The sequence below is a fragment of the Somniosus microcephalus genome, unplaced genomic scaffold, assembly GCF_052327205.1.
Source record: "Somniosus microcephalus isolate GS21.2 unplaced genomic scaffold, FLI_Smic_1.0 unresolved_chr9, whole genome shotgun sequence".
NCBI lineage: Eukaryota > Metazoa > Chordata > Chondrichthyes > Squaliformes > Somniosidae > Somniosus > Somniosus microcephalus.
The window spans coordinates 25,525,418-25,552,215 of record NW_028225187.1 but is presented as its reverse complement, the minus strand read 5'-3'; the positions used below and the strand labels follow the sequence as shown (position 1 = coordinate 25,552,215).

At 46.9% G+C, this 26,798-nt stretch overlaps 1 protein-coding gene across 8 annotated transcripts; it reads right to left on the bottom strand.

Moving 5' to 3' along the window:
• LOC147084955 (uncharacterized) lies at window positions 1-26,798 on the bottom strand. 8 transcript variants are annotated; one of them, XM_085979642.1, is made up of 6 exons: window positions 25,042-26,798; window positions 23,993-24,049; window positions 19,576-19,718; window positions 19,174-19,239; window positions 15,161-15,192; window positions 1-1,846 (listed from the first exon to the last, which is right to left on the bottom strand). In XM_085979642.1, the coding sequence occupies exon 6, from the start codon at window positions 999-1,001 to the stop codon at window positions 99-101; it is 903 nt and encodes a 300-aa protein (XP_085835768.1). In that variant the 5' UTR covers window positions 1,002-1,846; window positions 15,161-15,192; window positions 19,174-19,239; window positions 19,576-19,718; window positions 23,993-24,049; window positions 25,042-26,798; the 3' UTR covers window positions 1-98. The 8 variants fall into 7 exon arrangements, 7 of the variants coding, with proteins under 7 accessions (XP_085835768.1, XP_085835769.1, XP_085835772.1 ...); XR_015075875.1 differs by lacking the exon at window positions 1-1,846 and adding an exon at window positions 7,595-10,640 and having other exon boundaries at window positions 19,139-19,239; XM_085979647.1 differs by lacking the exon at window positions 1-1,846 and adding an exon at window positions 7,595-10,640 and having other exon boundaries at window positions 25,042-26,790.

Here is a 26,798-nt window from a genome sequence, read left to right as displayed (position 1 = left end):
GTAATTGCCGCATCTTCCACTTTTATTGAGGCGGTGGCGCCTTTCAGGGTTCCTAGTTCCTGTTGAAACACTTCTTTGGCGTTAGCCAAGATTTCTTTTTATCGTCCAGGTATGATGTCATCATCGTTTTTTTTCTTACTGGTCTCCGTCAGTGCCTGAATGGAGTGCCAGTCTAAATGTATCTTTCCGATCCATTCACGTCCCAACAACGGTGGACCACCATCTTGCAGAACGTATAAATACAAATTCTGTATTTCCTTGCCGTTGTATACAACAGGCACCCTTATTTTCCCTCTGGGGTATACTTTCTGCCCCGTATATGTCTTCAAGATAATGGATGTGTCTTTCAAAGGTCTATGTGGAAATAGCCGCTCGTAATCCCATCGACTCATGACGGTCAGAGCTGATCCTGTATCTAGCTCCATTTTGACTGGGGACCCCGCTATCGTGAGGGTAACCCAAATGGTCTGGTAATCTTCTTTGGCAATTACATTATGTAATTTGAGACAGCTTAGTCTCTTGTTTCCGGAGTCGCTATCGCTCTTCTGGTCTTCGGAGCTACTGTCCGTCATCATTTGTACCTTTCTGTACATTTCCTTATTGACCTTTTTACTGTCAGTGGATTTCTTTCCAGATCTGCATACACGTGCAATGTGTCCCATCTTTCCGCATTGCCTGCATGCTTTGTCCTTGAACCAGCAGTCCTTCTGGTCATGGGTGGATCTGCCGCAGCGATAACATCTCTCGAAACCCCATGTCATTTCATGGGTGCCGAAGTCCTGTGGCTTTTGCTGTATCTCTGCAGCTCCTCTTGCTGCTGCTTCGTATGATACAGCCACACTGAAAGCCTTGTCCAGTGTCAAATCTTTCTCAGAAAGTAGTATTTTCTGTGTTCCTTCGCTTAGGAGACCGCAGACGAATTTCTCTCGTAGAGAATCTGCCAGTGCTGCCCCGAATTGACAGCTTTCGTAATTCGGTGAGGTAATCAGCGTTACCTTCATTCTTGTGCTGATTCCTCCTGAAGAATTTGAATCGTTCCGCTATCAGCAGCGGTGTTGGGTTTAAGTGCTCCTGTAAGGTATCAACAATCTCCTTAAAATTCTTGTCCATCGGTTTGGCTGGAGTGATCAAGTTTCGTAACAGCCCGTATGTCCTTGCGCCCATCAGATTTAGAAGTACCGATGCCTTTTTATCATCCGCTACTTCATTTGCCTTGCAATATACCTCCACTCTTTCCACATGTGGTCCAATCTTCTATATCACTATCGAAAGCAGTAATATTGCCAGCCTTCGGCATCTTGAAAATCTAAAATGGCGCTTCCCGCGCTTTTCTTTCTTCCCCGCCGAGTTAAGATGGCACCTCCCGTGCTTTCCCGCCACTGCCGCTGCTGCCAATGCTGCTCTCCGCGGTTCTCGTTGCGACCTGCAGCTTTTCGCGGTATTTCTATTTTTTTTTAATATATATCGCTTCAATAGTTTCTCCGTTACTTGGAGAACCGTTCCCGTCATGGAGCGGACCCTCTGAGACTTTCCCCTCCCAATGCTCCGTCCAAATGCCGACCTGCTTTGCAGCACCGGCCGCGCCCTGAGTGCTCCACCCTCCCTCTCTCTTTGCTTCTGCTTCCCGACTCACTGCGCGGCCCCGTTGCAGAGCCACCCGATCGAGCTCTAGCCCGTCGCAGCCCAGGAAGGATCAGTGCACTACCTGCCACCAGCCCGTTTAGCTGGTGAAACCACAGTTTTTTTTTCTTGCTTCTGGCTTCGACCTTCGTCTGAGGAATCGATCTCCTTGAGGTGCTGCCGAATTGCAGGTAAGTTTGTTTCTAACTCGTCGCAACTGTTAGATCTGTGTGTTAATGGAGACATGGAATGCAGGAGTTGATTTAACAAGTGTTTACTGAACAAAGTCTGGAGGTGAACTAACTACACAAGACGCTATACAGGCTTATATAACCAAGTGGTCACTACTGGTACTACAGTATACAGGGGCTTCAAAAACATAGTTCCTCTTAAAGGTACATACACTACAGAATGGAGAATGTTACATTGATAGAATGTAAATTACTATTCAGAGAAAATATGCATATTCTGAGTGTTATGTTGCTTATGCGTCCCTTAACCACCAAAATTAGAAATGAATTGCGAGGCTGGTCCCAGAGAAGGAGCAAACAGCAGCTGAGAGTCTACAGGAATCTAGCTAAAGTTCTGGACATCATAGTCGAAGGGAAGTGTTATTCATGACGCTGTGTAAAGAAGGCGATTGCCAGGGGATTACCTCATTTCACGATGTTCGTTCAAAACAAGAAGTGTGGAAACTTTACATTTCCGCCACACTTTGGCTATTTCTTCACATGGACATTCTTCTATGTACACATCTGATTCCTTCTATCTGTTGCATAAAGCTGTTGATTCCTCGCCACGGAATATAAGGCGGCCAACATTGTTGGCTTCAGCCATTGTTTCTGGATGCAGATGTTAGATGGTCAATGACCTATTGTAAAGTTTTGTACACCAGCTTCCTGAATAGGGTGGGGTTATTTTTTTTAATTCTTACTAAACTGACTTTCTATCACCTGGACATTTCACTTGATTGACTGTTTCCGCCTGGAGATGACCATATTGCTACACATTGGCAGCTTCTAACTTGATTGTATCATTTCAGCACTTGAACAATTCTGTTTGGACAAGCATCGCTCCACTAAAGAGTCCACTGGCTGTTTTTAAATTAGCTGGTGTCTTTTGGGAGCATATGGATGTCGCACAGCACAGACGGGTTGATTTTAGCCGCTAGCCAGACAGATCATTAGATAGACAGAAAGACAAACAAGCAAAGAGATGGAGCAATAGCTAGATAAAAACAGACTGCCAATGCGATATAACAATGGCTTGGATTTTCCGGGGTCTATAACCATGTACGCAGCCATAAGTGCCCCACATGTTCCGGGTTTCCTGAGTGATACGCATGTGTGAAAACCCGGAGCTTGCGAGCTGGAAAGAAGATCCACCGCATCCCCAGGAAATGGGCATTTGCTGGCGGAGAGTTGGGCTGTTTGCCCAACTACTGCGCAGTGAATGCCCACAAAACTCTTATGCCTGCGTAAAGCCTTCTTTTACCAGCATAAACGTTTAAATAAATATTAATTAAAAGAAAGTTTTTAAACATAGAAAACCCTGTAAAATTAGTTATAGGTTATTTTTAGACGCTTTAAAATGTTTAAATGTTGTTTTAAATGTTTAAATAAATTGCATTTTAATTAATTTTAAACACAATTACTTTTTTTTATTTAAGTGTTGTGTACATATATTTATGGGTGATTCCTATTCAGCTTAAGGGATTCCACATGTAAAAGGATTGCCCTTAACCATAATGGGGGTCCCCCATTGTGATTGGCTGGGCCGGCCCACTTGATCCCAGGGATGCCTGCGAACCACGTGCACCCCTGGGAAATGTGGGCCTTTACGCAGACCTATAGTAGAAGCTCAGGGGCGCGAGTCTGCATCCGCCCGCGGGAAGCCTCCGACTTCAAGTTCAGGCCCAATATATGGCATGCCGTTCAGTAACTCGCTGGAGTTTACAATACTCGCTGGAGTTTAGAAGAATGAGAGGGGATCTCCTTGAAACTTATACAATTCTAACAGGACTAGACGCAGGAAGGATGTTCCCGATGGCGGGGGTGTCCAGAACCAGGGGTCAGAGTCTAAGGATAAGGGGTATGCCATTTAGGACTGAGATGAGGAGGAATTTCTTCACCCAGAGAGTGGTGAAATATAGAAACATAGAAGATAAGACCAGGAGTAGGCCATTCGGCCCCTCGAGCCTGCTCCGCCAATCAATTAGATCATGGCTGATCATCCAAATTCAGTGCCCTGTCCCTGCCTTCTCCCCATATCCCTTGATCCCTTTAGCCTTAAGAAATATATCCAACTCCTTCTTGAATATATTCAATGAATTGGCCTCTACTGCCTTCTTTGGCAGAGAACTCCACAGGTTCACCACTCTCTGGGTGAAGAAATTCCACCACATCTCTGTCCTAAACGGCTAACCCCTGATCCTTAGACTGTGACCCCTGTTTCTGGACTCCCCGTCCATCGGGAACATCCTTCCAGGATCTAGTCTGTCTAGTCCTGTTAGCATTTTATAAGTTTCGATGAGATCCCCTCTCATTCTTCTAAACTCCAGCGAGTACAAGCCCAATCGACCCAATCTCTCCTCATACGTCATTCCTGCCATCCCTGGAATCAGTCTGGTGAATCTTCGCTGCACTCCTTCCATAGCAAGAACATCTTTCCTCAGATAAGGTGACCAAAACTGCACACAATCCTCAAGATGTGGACCACCAAGGCCCTGTACAACTGCAGCAAGACATCCTTGTTCCTGTGCTCAAACCCTCTCGCTACGATGGCCAACATACCATTTACCTGCTAAACTGCCTGCTGCACCTGCATGCTTACCTTCACCGACTGGTGCACAAGGACACACAGGTCTCGTTGCACTTCCCCTTCTCCCAATCTATTGCCATTTAGATAATAATCTGCCTTCCTGTTTTTGACACCAAAGTGGATAACCTCGCATTTTTCCACATTATATTGCATCTGCCATGCTTCTGCCCAATCACCCAACCTGTCCAAATCATACTGGAATTTCTCGTCATCCTCCTCACAGCACACATGCCCCCCAGCTTTGTGTCATCTGCAAACTTGGAGATATTACATCTAGTTACCTCATCCAGATCATTAATATATATTGTGAATAGCTGGGGTCCAAGGACCGATCCCGTTGGTACCCCACTAGTCACTGCCTGCCACTCAGAAAAAGAGCCGTTTATTCCAACTCTTTGCTTTCTGTCTGCCAACCAGTTCTCTATCCAAGTCAATACCTTGCCCCCAATCCCATGTGCCTTAATTTTGCACGCTAATCTCTTATGTGGGATCTTATCGAAAGCCTTTTGAAAATCCAAATACACCACAGCCACTGGTTCTCCCTTATCTATTTTACCAGTTACATCCTCAAAAAATTCCAGTAGATTAGTCAAGCACGATTTACCTTTTGAAAATCCATGTTGACTTTTTCCGAGACGGTCACTTTTTTCCAAGTGCTCTGCTATTACATCCTTTATAATGGGCTCTAGCATTCTCCCCACTACCGATGTCAGGCTTACCGGTCCATAATTCCCCACTTTCTCTCTACCACCCTTTTTGAACAGTGGGGTACCATTAGCTACCCACGAATCCATGGGTACTGTTCCAGTGTCGGTCGAATTCTGGAAGATGATCAGCAATGCATCTATTATTTCTAGGGCCACTTCCTTAAGTACCCTAGGATGTAGATTATCAGGCCCTGGGGATTTATCAGCCCTCAACTCCATCAATTTCCCTAACACCATTTCCCTACAAATACTGATTTCTAGCACTTCCTCCCTGTCATTAGACACTATGGCCTAGAAATTCAGTTGCGTTTGCGCCCACTTATTGGCTATAAAGTGGTTTGCGCCTGAAGTTTTTTATCGCCCGAAATTCAGATGGACCCTAACATCGGCGTTAGCCGGTAGCGCCGCGCCGGCACCGATGACGTCATCGGTGTGCGCAGCGCCCCGGTTGCAATGCTATTCCGGCCCGATGGCCAAATTCAGTTGCGGCCGCCTCGCCCGTGGCAGCCGCAAACAGCGTTTGTGAAACGGGGTCTTGCAGCTCCGAAAGGCCGGCGCATAAAGGTGGAGTGGCGGCCGGCCGCTTTCCCGACGGCCGCCTGCCCGCACCTCCCTCCCCGGACTCCTGCACCAACCCCCCGCGGCATTGATGTCTGAATCCCGCGAGCCCGGCACTTCTCCGTGGTGCCGGGCTCATTTGCCGGGGGAATCCACCGGCGATCTGACAGCTGCAGGCAGCTCCTCCTTAAGAGAAGGAGGAGGCCTGCAGTACCCCAGCCTACCGCACCGTATCGGGTGCCGCAGCGGCAGCTGGACGCCTGAAAGTGACATTCATCGCCCCTAGCGAGGCGGCCAAACCCTGCAATAGCGCCCGCCGCTGTCTTGGCCTGTCACAACTGAATTTTAGGCGGGCGCTACGGGAATCCTGGCGAGCGCAAAATTTCGGGTGCAAAAGACCTGGCGGGGCCATACCGAATTTCTAGGCCTATGTTCCCTGACCTCTTTGGGAGGTTATTTGTGCCCTCCTTTGTGAAGACAGAACCAGCTTATGTATTTAATTGGTCAGCCATTTCTTTGTTCCCCATTATAAATTCCCCTGATTCTGACTGCAAGGGAGCTACGTTTGACTGCACCAACCTTTTTCTCCTCACATATCTATAAAAGCTTTTACAGTCAGTTTTTATGTTCCCTCCAAGCTTACTCTCATACTCTATTTTCCCCCTGTTAATTAATCCCTTTGTCCTCCTTTGTTGGAACCTATAATGCTCCCAAGCCTCAGGTTTACTGCTTTTTCTCGCCAATTTATATGTCCTCTCCTTGGATCTTACGCTATCCCTAATTTCCCTTGTTAGCCATGGTTGAGTCACCTTTTTTGTTTTATTTTAATGCCAAACTGGGATGAACAAATTCTGTAGTTCATCCATGCTATCTTTGAATATTTGCCATTGCCCACCCACCATCAACCCTTTGAGTGACATTCCCCAATCAATCCTACCCAACTCGCACCTCATACCATCGTAGTCTCCTTTATTTAAATTCAGGACCCTAGTCTCTGAGTCAACTATTTCACTCTCCATCTTAATGAAGAATTCTATCATATTATGATCGCTCTGACCCAAGGGGCCTCGAACAACAAGATTGCTAAAAACTCCTTTCGCATTACATAATACCCAGTCTAAGATGGCCTGATCTCTAGTTGGTTCCTCGACATATTTGTCCCGAAACCATCCCGTATACACTCCAGGAATTCCTCCTCCACAGTATTGTTACTAACCTGTGGAATTCTCTACCACAGAAGGCAGTTGAGGCCAATTCATTAAATATATTCAAGAATCAGTTGGATATATTTCTTAAGGCTAAAGGAATCAAGGGATATGGGGAGAAGGCAGGGACAGGGTACTGAATATGGATGATCAGCCATGATCTCATTGGTGGAGCAGGCTCGAGGGGCTGAATGGCATACTCCTGCTCCTATCTTCTATGTTTCTATGTTTCTAACAGATGCTTTGTTATCCCTTTCTCTAATTTTCAGAAATGGAGATGAAACGTTTCGTCTCCATTAGCCTGAATTAATTGATATTGTGCCACATCCCAGAATGTTTGATTTAAATAAATGTATACTGTAAATATGCAGCGGAATGTGAGTGAAAGACTCCAGAAATACATTTTCCCTCCCCTGTCTTACTCACTCATTGGGGGAGACACCAGTGAAACCCCGGCAGAAAGTTATGGTCATTCCCCAGTTACAGACTAAAGCCGTAGTATTGCTGCATTGAATTAGCAGGAGGTTTGGTGGAAATCCTAATGCATAGTCTTATACTTGCAGATCAATCGGTGAAAAAGAGTGATTATTTCTTAAAATTATATTGATCATTCAACGATAAAAATAATTAGTGTCAAAGCACGTTAAAATATAAAAAGACGTTAATAAACTTGCAGAATGGGTGTGTGTTTGGCAAATGATTTTTAATAGTGTTAGATTGTGCATTTGGTAGGCATTTTGGTAGGAGGAATGAGGAAGCCACACATGCCTAGGAAAATAAGAGGCTTAATGGGGCAGAGGAACAAAGGGATCCAGGGGTACACATTCACAAATCATTAAAATTAGTAACACCAGTTAACAAAGTCTTAAAATGTCAGCAAATTATTGGGGTTCATTACTAAAGGAATAGAATTGAAACACAGAGAAGCTATGTTAAACATGTACAGAAACTTGGTTCAACCATATTTGGGAACTGGGTACCCTTCTGCTCTCCATATTACAAAAAGGATATAGAAGGCACAGGAGAAGGTTTAAAAAAGATTTACAAAGATGATACCAGAATTGAAAGGTTATAACTCTCAAGGAATACTGAATAGGCCAGGGCTCTTTTCTGTAGAAAACAGAAGGCTGAGGGGTGACCTGACCTTGAAGAGGTCGTTAACATTCTGAAGGGGATTGATAGCGTAGATATAGAGAAGATATTTCCTCTTGTGGCTAGTCGAAAACTGGAGGGCCATAAAAATATAAGCTCCCCCAAATACATCCACAAAATAATCAGGAGAAACTTCTTTACTCAGGCATTGGTTACAATGTGGAACTCACTACCACAGGGTGTAGTTGTGGCATAGATGCATTTAAGGGGAAATGAGATAAGTACACGAGGAAGAAAGGAATAACAACAACAACTTGTATTTATATAGCGCCTTTCACGTAGTAAAACATCGCAAGGCGCTGCACAGGAGTATTTTAAGACAAACAATTTGACACCGATCCACATAAGGATAAATTAGGGCAGGTAACCAAAAGCTTGGTGAAAGAGGTAGGTTTTAAGGGGCGTCTTAAAGGAGGAAAGAGAGGTCGAGAGGCGCACAGGTTTAGGGAGGGAATTCCAGAGCTTAGGGCCGAGGAAACAGAAGGCACGAACAACAAAGGTTGAGCGATTGTAATCAGAGATGCTCAAGAGGGCAGAATTAGAGGAGTGCAGATATCTCGGGGGGTTGCGGGGGTGATGGAGATTACAGAGATAGGAAGGGGTGAGGCCATGGAAGAGGTGTTGATGGGGTTAGATGAAGGAGGGTGGGAGGTGTCTCCTGAGGAGCATAAACACCAGCACAGGCCAGTTGGGCAGAATGGCCAGTAACTGTGCTGTAAATTCTGTGCAATTCTATGTACTGTTATACCATCGCATCATACCATGTAGCATTACAAAACAATGGCCTAGAAATTCAGTAAGGCCCCGCCAGCTTTGCGCCCAGGTACCGCCGAAAGAGGGCTTCTGCGCCAAAAGAGGAGGCCGCGCTGATATTCAGCGCAGCGGGAATGGCGGCGGTAGCCGGTAGCGCTGCGCCGGCACCGATGACGTCATCGGTGTGCGCAGTGCCCCGGTTCCGCCCCGATACCGGCCCGACCCCCATATTTAGTTGCGGCCGCCTCTTCCGTGGCGGCTGCAAACAACGTTCAGAGACCGGGTCCGTAATGCAGCCTTAGTGGGGGCGCTTTAAGGTGGAGGTGCGGCCGGCCACTTTTTCGGCGGCCGCCTGCCCGCACCTCCTTCACCGGCCTCCTCCACCCCACCCCCCCGCGGCATTGCCGGCTGGTTTCCGGGAGCCCGGCACTTCTCCGTTGTGCCGGGCTCTTTTGCCGGCACTCGCGATCGGGGCTCCGGCTGTTGCAGGCACCTCCCCCTTAAGAGAGGGAGGAAGGCCTGCAGTACCGCAGCCTGCCGCTCCGGGTGGCGCTGCGGCAACTAGCGCGCCGATATTCAGTTGCAGCGCCCCAAGCGGGGGCGGCCACACCCTGGAACAGCGCCCGTCCTCGACACGGGGCGCTGAAACTGAATATCGGATGGGCGCGAGTGGCTCCGCGCCCAGCGGTAAATTCTGGGCGCAAGCGAGCTGGCGGGGCTATAGCTAATTTCTAGGCCATTATCTCTTAAGCATTTGGCACGAATATACGGTGAGGTAGAGTTTAGTCTTTGCCGCCGCAATGCGGAAGGAAGATATGAGAAGAGAGATACCAGTACAGAACGGCCTGAATTTGAAATAATGATAGAAAGCAAAATCCGACGGGCTTTGCAAGTAACGGGCCATCCTCCCCGCTAGATGTTCTATGCTGCAATCTGCCCATGGAATGCTAAACTCCCAAGCGGTAAAGATTAAACTGTAACCAGTTACTCTATACACAGCTTATTTGTGACTTTCAGATAGAATGGGAGTAATTTGAACTTTGGGTGAGGATTGGAAATGGACGATATCAATCAATGCTTCCATTTTACACCAAGCCCGGTTTTCCTTTACATTGAAGTTAATGGAAGAGGAAATGGGTCGTGGAGTTATACAGCAGGTCAATTTGATAGCATTCATTTTACAACATGACTAAAGATAAAATTGACCCTAGAAATTGCTACAGGATTTCTCCCGCCTTCTTCGGCCATTTGCATAATTTCTCCAGAAGATCTACTGATCTCCGTCTGCAGTTATGGAGGAATGCAAGAACACTGGCGGAATATTAGAGCAAGAGCCCCAACACACCCGTTAGCTAATTCCATTAGAACATGGATAAACTGGGTATACGTTCCAATGTAATAGTCTTACACACAGTATAGACTTGCACATAGCACCACCAAAGCCACACGTAGGATCCTTCTGCAAAATATAAGCTGCAGAGATATAAAGTCCTGTCAGAGTAAAACATACGTATACATTGAATGGCTGCCGGGCAGGAACTCTGTGCCTAGGAGGCCTTGCACAAGGAACAATGGCCTAACCTGCCTTCAGACTAAAGTCCCTGAGGGCAGGTAATTTGCGCAGAGTAAAAGTTGATTGACGTTGCCTCCATTCTGTTTTCTTGTTGTATCCATGCTTTTTAATTCTGCTTCGCTCTTATTTCTGGGGAAGGTTTTCGTAGACACAGCCTTCTTCCCTTGGACCTCCTTTCAAACTAACTTCAGTGTTTGCACGGTTAACTGTGGCGTATGTGACACAATAGTCGCTGGGATCAATCTTGTTATCCTGGAATTAAAGAATGTGGGGTTGAAGTTGGCCTCAGACGGTGATGCACAGCCAGCGAGGAAGAATCAGTGGTGACTTCAGTGCAAGGGAAGTCGGGAGAGATGGAAAACGGATGGTCAATTCAATATCGCCCGATTTATAGTATGGTCAAAACTGCAGACAATTAACTGGCTGAGGCCACACAATTTCACTTATAATGCCTCTCTGAGTTTACTTTTATCGTTAAATATCAAAATAAAGGGGTTGGAATGAAACTAACAATGAGTAAACCACCGGCTAATTTGAAACAAGTGATAAGTTATTATTCATTCACTGGATGTGGCTGTCGCTGGCAAGGCCAGCATTTATTGCCCATCCCTAATTGCCCCCGAGAAGGTGGTGGCAAAAACTGCCTTCTTGAAACGCTGCAGTCTGTGCAATGACGATGCTCCCAAAGTGCTGTTAAGCGAGGGAGATCCAGGAGTTTCACCCAACGACGATGAAGGAACGGCAATACATTTCCAAGTCAGGATGGTGTGTGCCTTGGAGGGGAAGGTGTTCCCATAGGGGTAACGTCTTTTCGTAGTGGATTGTTACAATTGAGCGGCTTGCTCGGCCATTTCAGGGGCAGTTAAGGGTCAACCACATTGCTAGTGGGTCTGGAGTCACATATAGGGTAGACCAGGTAAGGACAGTCAATTTCCTTCCTTGTGGATATTATTTGGGTTTTACAACAACCCGAGAGTGTCATGGTCACCATTACTGTTATCAGCTTTTTACATAGAAACATAGAAGATAGGAGCAGGAGTAGGCCATTCGGCCCTTCGAGCCTGCTCCACCATTCAATGAGATCATGGCTGATCATCCAAAATCAGTACCCTGTCCCTGCTTTCTCCCCATATCCCTTGATCCCTTTAGCCTTAAGAAATATATCCAACTCTTTTTTGAACATATTTAATGAACTGGCCTCCGCCGCCCTCTGTGGCAGAGAATTCCACAGGTTCACCACTCTCTGGGTGAAGAAATTCCTCCTCATTTCAGTCCTAAATGGCTTACCCCTTATCCTTACTATGACCCCTGATTCCTGCATCTAGTCTGTCCAGGCCTGACAGAATTTTATAGGTTTCGATGAGATCCCCTCTCAATCTTCTAAACTCCAGTGAGTATAAGCCCAATCGATACAATCTCTCCTCATACGTCATTCCTGCCATCCCAGGTATCAGCCTGGTGAATCTTCGCTGCACTCCTTCCATGGCAAGAACATCCTTCCTCAGGTAAGGTGACCAAAACTGCACACAATACTCAAGGTGCGGTCTCACCAAGGCCCTGTACAACTGTAGCAAGACATCCTTGTTCCTGTACTCGAACCCTCTCGCTATGAAGGCCAACATACCATTTGCCTTCTTAACTGCCTGCTGCACCTGCATGCTTACCTTCAGCGACTGGTGCACAAGAACACCCAGGTCTCTTTGCACTTCCCCTTCTCCCAATCTATTGCTGTTCATATAATAATCTGCCTTCCTGTTTTTGCCACCAAAGTGGATAACCTCACATTTATCCACATTATAGTGCATTTGACATGTTTCTGTCCAAATCATACTGGAGTTTCACGACATACTCCTCACAGCTTACCCTCCCACCCAGCTTTGTGTCGTCTGCAAATTTGGAGATATTACATCCAATTCCCTCGTCCCGATCATTAATATATATTGTGAACAGCTGGGGTCCTAGGACTGATCCTTGCGGTACCCCACTAGTCACTGCCTGCCACTCGGAAAACGACCCGTTTATTCCAACTCTTTGCTTTCTGTCCGCCTACCAGTTCTCTATCCAAGTCAATACCTTGCCCCCAATCCCATGTGCCTTAATTTTGCACGCTAATCTCTTATGTGGGACCTTATTGAAAGGCTTCTGAAAGTCGAAATACACCACATCCACTGGTTCTCCCTTGTCTATTTTACCAGTTACATCATCAAAAAATTCCAGTAGATTATTCAAGCATGATTTACCTTTTGTAAATCCATGTTGACTTTGTCCGATCCTGTCACTGCTTACCAAGTGCTCTGCTATTACATCTTTTATAATAGATTCTAGAATTTTCCCCACTACCGATGTCAGGCTTACCGGTCTATAATTCCCTGCTTTTTCTCTACCACCTTTTTTGAACAGTGGGGTAACATTAGCTACCCTCCAATCTATGGGTACTGTTCCAGAGTCTATCGAGTTCTGGAAGATGACCAGCAATGCATCTACTATTTCTAGGGCCACTTCCTTAAGTACCCTGGGATGTAGATTATCAGGCCCTGGGGATTTATCGGCCTTCAGACCCATCAATTTTCCTAACACCATTTCCCTACAAATACTGATTTCCTTCAGTTCCACCCTTTCATCAGGCCCAATGTTCCCCGGCATCTCTGGGAGGTTATGTGTGTCCTCCTTTGTGATGTCAGAACCAAAGTATGAATTTAGTTGGTCTGCCATTTCTTTGTTTCCCATTATAAATTCCCCTGATTCTGACTGTAAGGGACGTACGCTTGACTTCACCAATATTTTTCTCTTCACATATCTATAAAAGCTTTTACAGTCAGTTTTTATGTTCCCTGATAGCTTACTCTCATATTCTATTTTCCCTTTCTTATTCCAGATTTGTAAAATTAACTGAGTTTGCATTCCCCAGCTGCCTGTTGTGGGATTTGAATTCATGTCTTCGGATCATTGGTCGAGGCCTCTGGATTATTAGTCCAGTTATGTCACCACTAAGCTACTGCACCCATGATTACAGTGAGCTTTCGGGGAAATGAAACTACAATGGTCTTTATCATTCTGTAAGCAACTGGCAACTGAATTTTTTAAGTAATTGCCGGGAATTAATTACTATTCACTGGCTACTTTAGTGGTGCGGAGCCAAAACTTTCAGTTTAGTGACGAACTTTGCAGACAGAATGATGTAGATTTTTGAAATTAGGCCCAGGCTTAAAGCTGGCATCGATCGGAACCGCTGATTCTACTTTTAATTCAAATCAATGAAAATTAAAAGTGTGCGTTTTCTATTCTGCATAAGGTCCCACATAAAAGATTAGCATGGAAAATTGAGGCTCATGGGATAAAGGGGAAAGTTTTGGCGTGGATAGGGAACTGGCTGTCAGATAGAAAACAGAGAGTTGGAATAAACGGCTCATTTTCTGAATGGCAGGCAGTAACAAGTGGGGTACCACAGGGATCTGTCCTGGGCCCCCAGCTGTTCACAATTTACATTAATGACCTGGATCAGGGAGTCGGATGCAGCATTTCCAAATTTGCAGACGACACTAAACTAGGAGGGGGGGTGGGCTCAGAGGAAGAGACCAGGAAGCTCCAGAGCGATTTGGACAGACTGGGCGATTGGGCGGATAAATGGCAGATGCACTATAATGTGGACAAGTGCGAAGTTATCCACCTTGGGTGCAGGAACGGGAGGGCAAATTATTATTTAAATGGCAATAGATTGGGAGAGGGGGAAGTACAGAGAGACCTGGGTGTTCTTGTACACCAGTCACTGAAGGCGAGCATGCAGGTGCAACAGGCGGTCAAGAAGGCAAACGGAATGCTGGCCTTCATAGCAAAAGGGTTAGAATACAGGAACAGGGATACCTTGCTGCAGCTGTACAGGGCACTGGTGAGACCACACCTCGAGTACTGTGTACAGTTTTGGTCGCCTCATCTGAGGAAGGATGTTCTTGCCATGGAGGGGGTGCAGCGGCGATTCACCAGGCTGATACCAGGAATGGCGGGAATGACCTATGAGGAGAGACTATGTAGTTTAGGGATGTACACACTGGAGTTTAGAAGATTGAGAGGGGACCTCATAGAAGTGTATAAAATTCTGACAGGTCTAGACAGACTGGATGCAGAAGGAATGTTTCCCTTGGCGGGTGAGAACAGAACTAGAGGACATAATTTAAGGATAAGGGCTAAACCATTTAGGACAGAGATGAGGGGGAATTTCTTCACTCAGAGAGTGGTGAACCTGTGGAACTCATTGCCACAGAGGGCAGTGTACGCCAGCTCATTAAATATATTTAAGAGGGAATTAGATATATTTCTACGGGCAAAAGGGGTTAAGGGTTACGGAGAGAAGGCGGGGACGGGATACTGAATTAAAGGATCAGCCATGATCTCATCGAATGGCGGAGCAGGCACGAAGGGCCGAATGGCCTACTCCTGCTCCTATCTTCTATGTATCTATGTATGTATCTATGAAAGCTCCTCATTGCCACTTTTAAGCCCAAGAAGTAAGCAGAGTATCTGCCCCAGTGATAGAGAATAATAGACATCGGGGTAAAAATTGCTGCTGGGCAGTGTGGGACCATAACGGATGCACAGCGAATGTGCTGCTCGTTTCACAGTCCAAACGAATATCTTTTCGATAAGGGTGTGTGTTTCAATTGGGCCATTGCTGTAACTGATGGCCGATGCTTTACTTTGCGGAGGTGAGTTAGAAATCTAGCCGCATTGGTTGTGATATTTATCAGCAGCATCTTTCCCCTCTAAAGATAACTTACCTCTTTCCTTCCTGAGGCGGCACCATCGTTATCTGTAAATAAAGCAGACGCATTATAAAGGGAAATACTTGGGGACATTGATGAACAGAATTAGATTAATCCAGCCTAATCAATGGTCATTTTAATTTCACCCACGCTAGCGGTAAACTGACGGGATCGGGACAATTTCTTGGTTTACACCCAAAGGACATTACTCTCCACTGTAGTAGGAGAGTAAAATTGGGTGTGACTGACTACTGGCCCTTCACCAGACCATGTGCATTTCGGCCAGGCTGAGTTAGGTTAAAATTCCATGTGTTAATAACATTTGCGTGATATTTCATAAGAAACATAAGAAAAAGGAGCCGGAGTCGGCCATTCAGCCCCTCGAGCCTGCCCCGCCATTCAATAAGATCATGGCTGTTCTGATCATGGCCTCAACGCCACTTCACCGCTCGCTCCCCATAACCCTTAACACCCCTGTAGCTCAAATATATGTCTAGCTCCGCCTTGAATAAAATCAATGACTCCGCCTGCACAACTCTCTGGGGTAGAGAATTCCAAAGATTCACGAACCTGTGAGAGAAGAAATTCCTTCTCACCTCCGTTTTAAATGGGCAACCTGAATCTGCGCCCCCTACTTCTAGATTCCCCCACAAGGGGAAACATCCTCTCTGAATCTATCCTGTCAAGCTCGCTCAGAATCTTATACGTTGCAATAAGTTCACCTCTCATTCTTCTAAACTCCAATGTGTATAGGCCCAACCTGCTCAACATTTCTTCGTAAGACAACCCCTTCATCTGAGGAATTAACCTCGTGAACCTTTCTCTGAACTGCCTCCAATGCAAGTTTATCCCGCCTGAAATAAGGAGACCAAAACTGCACAATACTCCAGTTGTAGCAAGACTTCCCTAATTTTATGATCCACCCTCTGGCAATAAAGGCCAATATTCCATTTGCCTTCCTAATTACTTGCTGTACCTGCATGCGAACATTGTGTTTCCAATACGAGGACTCCCAGATCCCTCTGTATGGCAGCATTAGGTAGTCTCTCCCCATTTAAATAATCGTTGTTTTTTTTAGATTTTTTTACCAAAGTGGATAACCTCACATTTTCCCACAGTGTACTTCATCTGCCGAATTTTTGCCCACTCACTTAACATACCTATATACCTTTGCAAACTATTTGTGCCATCCTCACAACTTGTTTCCCATCTGTCTTTGTAACATCAGCAAATTTGGCCTGGTCATTAATAAAGATTGCAAATAGTTGAGGTCCCAGCACTGATCCCTGTGGCAGCTCACTAGTTAGAGTTTGCCAACCGGAAAATGACCCATTTATCCTGACTCTTTGTTTTCAGTTAGTTAGCCAATCCACTATACATGTTAACTCCCAACCCCATGAGCTCTTATCTTGTGCAGTAACCTTTTATGTGGCACCTTAGCGAATGTCTTCTGCAAATTCAAATACACTACATCTACTGGTTCCCCTTTATCCACCCTGCTCGTTACATCCTCAAAGAACTGTAGTAAATTTGTCAAGCACAATTTCCCTTTCATAAACCAATGTAGACTCTAGCAGATTGCATCATGATTTTCTAAATGTCCTGCTATTCATTCCTTAATAATGGATTCCATCATTTTCCCAATAACAGATTCCTGCTTTTTGCCTCCCTCCTTTCTTCAATAGGAGCATTACATTTACGGTTTTCCAAGCCGCTGGGAGCTCTCCAGATCCAGGGAATTTTGGTTGATTACAACCAATGCATCGACTATCTTTGCAGCCACTTCATTTAAGACCCTTGAATGTACGCCATCCTGAGAATGTGACCACTCGTTCGAGACCCACCAGCCGGGGGAAACATCCTCCCTGCATCCAGTCTGTCTAGCCCTGTCAGATTTTTATACGCTTGAATGAGATACCCTCTCATTCTTTTAAACTCTCGTGAATAAAGCTTAGTCGGCCCAATCACTCCTCAGATGACAGTCCTGCCATCCCAGGAATCAGTCTGGTGAACCCTCGCTGCACTCCCTCTATGGTAAGTATATCCTTTCTTAGGTGAGGAGAACAAAACTGCACACCATACTCCCAAGGCCTCATCAAGGCCCTGTATAATTGTACATCCTGGCTCCTGTACTCAACTCCTTTTGCAATGAAGGCCAACATAAAAATTCCCATCCTAACTGCTTGCTGCACCTGCATGTTTGCTTTCAGTGGCTGGTGTACAGGGACGCCCAGGTCCTTCTGTACATCAGCATTTCCCAATCTATCAACATTTAAATAATATTCTGCCTTTCTGATTTTCGTACCGAATTGTATAACTTCACATTTATCCACGTTATACTGCATCTGCCATGTATTTGCCCACTCAATCAACTTGTCTAAATTAGCTTGATGCCTCTTAGCATCCTCCTCACAACTCACAATCCCACCTAGTTTCGTGACGTTAGCAAACTTGGAAATATTTCATTTGGGACCCTCACCCAAATTACTGATATACATTGTGAACATAGGCCCTTGATTATCAATTATTATTGGGATGCTTTTAGTGTATTCTACCGTGAAAACTGATACAAAATATTTGTTCAAAGTCTCTGCCATTTTCCTGTTTCCCATTATTAATTCCCCAGTCCCATCATCTAAGGGACCAACGTTTACTTTAGCTATTCTCTTCCCTTGTATATGCCTGTAGAAGCTCTTACTGTCAGTTTTTATATTTTTGCTAGTTTACTTTCATAATCTATCTGCTCTTTTTTTTAGTCATCCTTTGCTGATTTCCCCAAAAAATTCCCAATCCTCTGACCTACTGCGAATCTTTGCAACATTTTTTGCCATTTCTTTCAATTTGATACCATCCTTAACTTCTTTAGTTAGCCACGGATATTCATCCTTCTCGTAGAGTCTTTCTTTCACGCTGCAATAAATCTTTGCTGAGAGTTATGAAGAATCTCATTAAATATCTGTCACTGTCTTGCTCTTTAATCTCGTTTCCCAGTCTACTTTAGCCAACAGTGTCTTCATACATTTGTTATTGAATTTATTAAAGTTTAGGATACTAGTTTCATACCCAAGTTGCTCACCCTCAAATTGAATTAGAAATTCATCATGCTCTGATCACTAATTCCTAGAGGATCCTTCATCATGCGATCATTAACTAATCCTGCCCCATTACATATTGCCAGATCCAAAATAACCTTCACCCTGGTTGATTCCACAACGTATTGTTCTAAGAGACCATCCCGATTAAATTCTATGAACTGGTCCTCAAGGCTAACCTTGTCAATTATATTTGTTCATTCTTCATGAAGATTAAAATCGCCCATGATTATCGCATTACCTTTCTTACAAGCCCCTATTATTTCTTGATTTATACTCTGTCCTACAGTGTAGCTACTGTTAGGCGGCCTTTAGATTGCTCGCACTAGTGACTTATTTCACTTACTATTTCTTATCTCCGTTCAAACTAATTCTACATCTTGATTTTCTGAGCCAATATCATTTCTCATCACCGCACTGATCTCATCCTTTATTAGAAGAGCTACCCCAACTCCTTTTGCTTTCTGCCAATTCTTCTGAAATGTCAAATATCCCTGAATATTCAGTTCCCAGCCTTGGTCACCTTGCAACCCCATCTCTGTAATGGCTATCAGATCATACCCACTTATTTGTATTCGTGCCGGCAACTCATTTATCTTGTTACGAATGCTGCGTGCAGTCAGTTAAAGAGCTTTTATTTATTTTTATACCATTTTTAACTGCTCTGAAACTATTTGCAGGTGCACGTTTTTGTCTGTATGCTCTGTCTCCTCCTGTCAATGTCTGCTTACAATTACCCCTATCGCTACCTTGCACTATTACATTCTCCTTTCTGTATGACTTTCTAAATTCCCCTTCAGATGAGCCCTCCCCACCACAGTTTACAGTCCATGTGACTCATTCCCACTATATCAAGCAGAGGAGTATCCCAACACTATCTAGAACTGTAAATATCATCTACCTTAGCAACAGCAGCGAACAATTCACAAAATTTACCACAGTCTCGTGACTTTCTGATCGTGACCTCCGAATACACTAAATGGGCAGCAGTTCCGGTATTATCTGAACAGAAACAAAAAGAGAAAACAAGAAAATAAGGAGGCTTCGTTAAGATGGATTAATATATAGATGATAGAGAGATGATGTATATATCTATATCTATATATGTAAAAGGATCGTGGTGCCTGTCTGTCTGTGTGTCTGTCTGTGTGAATGTCCGGGCTTCACTCAAAAGTTATAGAGCGTACCTACACATATGTTATATCAAAAGAAAGCTTATGATTAGGGGAGTGTCATAGGCATATTTACATTTTGCTCAGACAAAAATTGCTCGGACAGCAGCCAAATATCTTTCAAAAAATGGACAAAATCCGCTCATTAGCGGTTGAACAATCCTACCGTTCATTAGCGTTGAGTGATGTGATGTTTGACCAATCCGCGTGCTGCATCACGGGGGGCGTTTCATGGCGTTTGTGGGCGGGGCCTAATCCTTCACACTGCCGTTAGTGAAGTGAGTGGCGGCCATTAAAGACCGGCCAGGCCTGAAGCAAAAAAAATGGTAATGGAGGTGAGGAAATTGTTCATTCATTAGTATTGATGCAGGAATTTCTCTCTCTCTTTCCTTCCCCCCTCTCTCTCTCTCTCTCTCTCCTTCCCCCTCTCTCTCTCGCTCACTCTCTGTCCTGAAGCGGGAGTACACCCTCGCGGCCATCAGGTGCCATTCCCTCCTTCCTCCCCGCCCAGCAAAAAGCAAGCTGCGGCTAATCATGACAGGTGAGGACGGTGTTTGTTGTTGACGTTGGGCCGCGGTCCGGAGCAGTAGCTCAGCTGGGGTGACTCGGGCCTGGCCTCAGGTGCTACTCTGTGCACGGGGACTCCGGGCCTCTTTCTCTCTCCTTCCCTCTCTCTCTCTCTCCTTCCCTCTCTCTCTCTCTCCCTCCCTCTCTCTGTCTCTCTCTCCTTCCCTGTCTCTCGCTATCCTTCCCTCTCCGTCTCTCTCTCTCCTTCCCTCTCTCTCTGTCTCTCTCTCCTTCCCTCTCTCTGTCTCTCTCTCTCCTTCCATCTCTGTCTCTGTCTCTCTCTCTCCTTCCCTCTCTGTCTCTCTCTCCTTCCCTCTGTCTCTGTCTCTCTCTCCTTCCCTCTCCCTCCTTACCAATTCCAATTCCAATTCCAATTCAAATGCTTTATTGGCATGAAAGTTTACAGAGAACCATATTGCCAAAGCTTACATAGCAAAAAGGTACAGTTTTCCAACATTCCAACATACCTCTCTCTCTCTCTCTCTCTGTCAATCAACAACGCACAGAGGCAGACTTTGCACCGGCACGGCCGGGCACTCCAGCAAGTATATATATCTATATCTGTGAACAGGCATGTCTCCCCGTCTGTCTGTCTATACAATCAAAAGTTATAGAGCGTACCTACACATATGTTGTATGAAAAGAAAGCTTATCATTAGGGGACTCTCATAGGTGTATTTACTTTTTGGTTGGACAAAAATTGTGCCGAAGGTATACAAAAAATGTTCAAAATTCTTCTCATTATCCACTCATTAGCATCGAGTGACATGATGGTCGACCAATCGCTGTGTCACGGAGGCGGGTTCATTGCGTGTGCGGGCGGGCCATCCTAGTGTTGAGTGACGTGACGATTGACTAATCCTACACTTCAGTGACCTGATGGTTGACCAATCGGTGCGTGTGTGGGCGGGCCTAATCATTCTGAACTGAGGTGAGTGTCAGCCATCTTGATTCTTAACTATTCATTTCTTTTTCCCAACGGGGTTTTATCTTTTAAAATAAAATACAAACATTTCGGCCATTTCCTCCACACTTGCATTGGACATCAACATTTTTTTAATTTTTAAAAACCCAGGGAGCGCTTTCCGACAAAGACATCGCGGTTTTCATTCGGAGGCGGGTGGGAGAGCGCTTAATGCATTTTCACCGCTTTAACTACTGACTTTTAAAAATTTTACTTCATTTTTTTCCTAAAAATATAAATAAACTCTCTGTTCATAGCTCCTTATTTCTCTCGAGGTTTTATCTTTTAAAACCTTTCGGCTGCTTCTCCTCACTTCTCCTGGCAACAGTAACCAGGGAAGCCTCAGTCCAACGTGATAAGGGAAGACTACAACTACCAGCATGCTGTGTGCGTGCTGCACATGCGCATTCAGGGTGTAACTGGGCATGCAACAACTCACTCACTCCCTCCATCCAGTCCCGGGCAGCGTCTCAAGCCCGAGACACAGAGCGCGGTAGCACAGGCCCAGCCGCAATTGGCAGTCTTCAAGCGGCTCGGGGGGGTGCGGGCGGTGCTCGGGTGGGGAGGGGAGGGTGGTGCGGGCGGTGCTCGGGTGGGGAGGGGAGGGTGGTGCGGGCGGTGCTCGGGTGGGGAGGGGAGGGTGGTGCGGGCGGTGCTCGGGAGGGGAGGGGAGGGGCGGGCGGTGCTCGGGAGGGGAGGGGAGGGGCGGGCGGTGCTCGGGAGGGGAGGGGAGGGGCGGGCGGTGCTCGGGAGGGGAGGGGAGGGGCGGGCGGTGCTCGGGAGGGGAGGGGAGGGGCGGGCGGTGCTCGGGAGGGGAGGGGAGGGGGGGGCCGGTGCTCGGGAGGGGAGGGGAGGGGGGGGGCCGGTGCTCGGGAGGGGAGGGGAGGGGGGGGCCGGTGCTCGGGAGGGGAGGGGGGGGCCGGTGCTCGGGAGGGGAGGGGAGGGGGGGGGCCGGTGCTCGGGAGGGGAGGGGAGGGGGGGGCCGGTGCTCGGGAGGGGAGGGGGGGGCCGGTGCTCGGGAGGGGAGGGGAGGGGAGGGGGGGCCGGTGCTCGGGAGGGGAGGGGGGGGCCGGTGCTCGGGAGGGGAGGGGAGGGGGCCGGTACTCGGGAGGGAGGGGGGAGGGGGGGGGCCGGTACTCGGGAGGGAGGGGGGGGGGCGGTACTCGGGAGGGAGGGGGGGGGGCGGTACTCGGGAGGGAGGGGGGGGGCCGGTACTCGGGAGGGGGGGGGGGGCCGGTACTCGGGAGGGAGGGGGGGGGGCCGGTACTCGGGAGGGGGGGGGGGCCGGTACTCGGGAGGGGGGGAGGGAGGGAGGGAGGGGGGGGGGCCGGTACTCGGGAGAGGGGGGGGGGACCGGTACTCGGGAGGGGCCGGTACTCGGGAGGGCGGGGCGGTACTCGGGAGGGCGGTACTCGGGAGGGAGGGCGGTACTCGGGAGGGAGGGGGGGGGGGCGGTACTCGGGAGGGAGGGGGGGGCCGGTACTCGGGAGGGGGGGGGGGGCCGGTACTCGGGAGGGAGGGAGGGAGGGAGGGGGGGGGGGCCGGTACTCGGGAGAGGGGGGGGGGACCGGTACTCGGGAGGGGCCGGTACTCGGGAGGGCGGGGGGGGGGGGGGCGGTACTCGGGAGGGCGGGCCGGTACTCGGGAGGGCGGTACTCGGGAGGGCGGTACTCGGGAGGGCGGGCGGTACTCGGGAGGGCGGCGGGGGGGGGGGGGCCGGTACTCGGGAGGGCGGGGGGGGGGGGTGCCGGTACTCGGGAGGGCGGGCGGGCGGGTGGGGGGGGGGGGCCGGTACTCGGGAGGGCGGCGGTGGGGGGGGGCGGTACTCGGGAGGGCGAGGGGGGGGGTGCTTGGGAGGGAGGAGGGGGTCGCCGGGGCTCGGGAGGGCCGGGGGTGGGCGCCGGGGCTCGGGAGAGCGGGGCGAGCTGGGGCTCGGGAGGGCGGGAGGTGGGGCTCGGGAGGGGGTGAAGGGTTACCCCGGCAACCGGGCTCGGCCGTCTCTCACAGCCTCAAGCCGGCTCACGCCCGTTCGCGGGGCTTGACACAATTTGCAGCCACGGGAAACTCGCCCTCTCTCTCCTTTCCTCTGTCTCTCCCCCTCCCCCCCCCCATCCCTCACTCCCCTCTCCCCCGCCTCACCCTCTCTCTCTCCATCTCTCTCTCTCCCTCCCCCTCCCTCCCTCCCCCTCTCTCTGCCCCTTCCCCCCAGTCTCTATCTCTCTTCCCCGCAGTCGCTCTCTCTCTTCCCCCCAGTCTCTCTCTATCTTCCCCCAGTCTCTCTCTCTCTCTTCCAACAACAACATGCGCTCAAAAAAGCCTCGGCACCGCTGGGCACTACAGCTAGTATATATGTATAGATATATATAGAGATATAGGGAGGAAGACATGGAGGGATAGATACAAAGATACATGATATTTGCAAGATAGATATAAAGATAGATAGATACATAGATAGAAAGATATTGATGGATTCCTATTTACAGAGGTAGACTGATTGATATGAAGTATTTGATAGTGCTAATGAATTGAGACAACCATATTAGTATCCATAATATGAATATAGTGCCTGTGAATAGATCATGTCATTTCCATCAGTTTAATAACGATGATATATAACCATTAATTGAATAACATTGATTTAAACTTCCAAGAATGGATGATGTTTGCCACCAAAAGTACAAATTACTTGCCTTCAACTGTATTGATCGATTTATATTAAGCATTTGTTATCGTCGTTGCAGTTTATGGTGACATTAATAGTCTGGCCAATTATTATGTTCCACACAATATTTATCTAAAAACCAGAACAGGGGAGTTTGTGCGCAGGTTCTAATTATACTACTCCAGAGAGATGGAAGTTACAAATTGCCCACAGTGATTTTGTCATTTACAAATACTGGTATTGTGGTGCCAGTCCTATAATGCATCAATCGATTCAGCCCCTTTCCAGGTAACGTCTCATATTCTGAAGACAGTCGCTACCCTCACAGTAGTTAACAAGCCCTATGAGATAGACAAATCCCTCCAGCCAAGTAACACACCGAATCCTTACCTTCCATGGTCTTCGTGCCTTCGACTACACGGTAGGTTACCTGATCAGAACTGGAAGCTGCACATAAAAGAAGAGGAAATTGTGCTCAATTAAATAGCTACTCAAGGAATCATTTAGATACCAGACACATCATACAATGCATGACTGGAAATTTGCTGCTGTGTTTACTGGTTTTAAAACTAAGCAACTATTTATCCTGATCAATATAAGCTGATCCACAGTCCCGTGAGCAAAGTCACGAAGTGTCTTGGTCCCAAGCCATGGGGCTGGGCTGAGTCGCTTGCATGTAAACAGGGTGACAGTGAGCAGCACATTCTCTCATTCTCTCCATTCCAGGCACCCAGATAGCGGTGAGAGGTACAGTTCCAGCATCCATTGCTTGGAAATTTTATTTGAATGGTGTGGAGGAGACAGGTCCCCATCTCATTTTAATACTCATGATATTGCTCATTATGTCTGATTATCAGGTTCCGATATTAACACTTTTGGACCAGCACCCAGATGCGCTCTAATCAATCCCGGTCGATTGCGAACCGCTAAATTCAGAAAAAGAGAATGAGAAGTAGAGGAAATAATGAATTCAAAATTAAAAGGGCATAAGGGGGTAGCTATTTGTGCTGGCGCCGGAGCAGTTAGGATCACCTGCAAAGAGCGCAGACAGCTCAGTCTGCTGGGGCAACAGGCACATCCTTTACGGAAACCACCAGCTTTTCTTTCCATCAACATGGTTCAATAGAATCGTGCCAACCACCCCAGAATATTGCCCTTCGTATGCTCTACCCATGCGATGCTTAATGTCCAGGCAGTAAGATATAAATCTAACACAAGGGTATGCTGAATGATTGCAGATGAAGAACTCCAATGTCCACGGTCGATTTCCACCATGTCCCGTTGCAACGTCGGTGGATTATTGGCGAAAGCCTCGCAGAAACGGCCGTTTCTCTGAAGTTTTCACCGGACTTCCGCTGAAGTTACAGTGGGTTACCAGCAGAACCAATGTTACTGTGAACAATCTACCACCTTTTTCACATGTTTCAGTTCAGGCTTACCGGTATTTCGGGCTGATCCCACAACTGCATACTCGAAATTGCTCGCAGATATTTCTTCACTCGGGGGTAGAGATCTATCTCCAGTTGCCACACTGTGCACGATAATGTTTTCATATTAAGGATTAATGCATCAACAACTCAAAGGTCATTTTTAACGAAATGTTACAGAATCATACAAACATTCAGCAGTAGATATACAGAACATAGAATTCCTTGAAGGAGCAATCCTGCTTTGTCCCATATCCCTGGCTTCTGTCCACAGCCCTGTAAGGTCCTCATCCTCAAAGGTAGCTCCAACTCACTGCTTAAGTTATTTATGGAAATAGCTTCCACCAAATTTTCAGGTAGATTGTTCTAGATCCCGACAACTCTTTGAATGAAAAATAGTTCTCCACATCTCCCCTGAAGATCTTTTTACAATGATGTTGAATCTATGACCTCTAGTTATTGATCAAGAGGGAATATTGTTTCTCTATCTACTCTAACAAAATATCTAAACTTCTTGAAAATCTCTATTGGGGCACCCCTTAACATTCTCTGTTCCAAGTCCTAATTATCCAACCACTTCTCGTAAATAAAGTCCCTCATCCCTGGTAATATCCTGTAAACATCCTCTGTATCCTTTCTTTGCCTCTTACATGTTTCCTGAAGTGTAATTTTTTTCTTATTTGGGATGTGGGCATCGCTGTCAAGGCCAGCATTTATTGCCCATCCCTAATTGCCCTTGAGAAGGTGGTGGTGAGCCGCCTTCTTGAACCGCTGCAGTCCGTGTGGTGAAGGTACTCCCACAATGCTGTTAGGGAGGGAGTTCCAGGAATTTGACCCAGCGACGATGAAGGATCGGCGATATATTTCTAAGTCAGGATGGTGTGTGACTTGGAGGGGAACTTGGAGGTGGTGGTGTTCCCATGCGCCTGCTGCCCTTCTAGGTGGAAGAGTTTGCGGGTTTGGAGGTGCTGCCGAAGAAGCCTTGGCGAGTTGTTACCTGCAGCTGAGGCCTAACCACTGTTTCCAAAAGTTCTAGCATGTTCTCTTTGTTTTTACATTCTAAGCCGCTATTTAAAAAAAACAAGTGATCCATATTCTGCATTAACCAACTGATCCACTTGCCTTGCCATATTTAAGGATTTGTGTATATGCACACCAAGATATATCTGCTCATCTACACTTTTCAAAATCGTGTCCGTTACTGTATATTGTCTTTCCAGATTAGTTTACCAAGAGTACAGCACTTCACAATTCTCCGGGTTGAACTCCAGCTGCCATGCTTCTGTCCATTAAACATTCCTGTCTATGTCACCCTGAAGACTACAACTATCCTCATCATGATCAACTACCTGGCCAAGTTATGTATCATCTGCAAATTTACAATGTTGCTCCCACACCTTAGTCTAGGTCGCTCATTAAAATTGCAAAGAGTAATGGACCCCAAACAGGCCCTTGCTTAACACCACTGCAAAACCACCTAGCATTCTGAGAAACAGCCATCCGCCACCACACTCTGCTTCCTGTCACCGAGTGAATTTCTTATCCATATCGCCACTTTCCCTTAATCCCATGGGTTTACATCTTTTTTAACAAGCTTTGGTCGAATGCCTTCCGAACGTCTATAAATACAACATCTACTGTACTATCTTGATCAAAATTCGCTGCTATCTCATCAAAATATTCAATCAAGTTAGTCAGACATGATTTTCCTTTAACACATCCATGCTGGATCACCTTAATTAACCAATGTCTTTCCAAATAAAAGTTTA

Coding starts and splice junctions, on each gene's coding strand:
- LOC147084955 (XM_085979642.1), bottom strand. CDS start 1,001: ATGAAGGTAACGCTGATTACCTCACCGAATTACGAAAGCTGTCAATTC.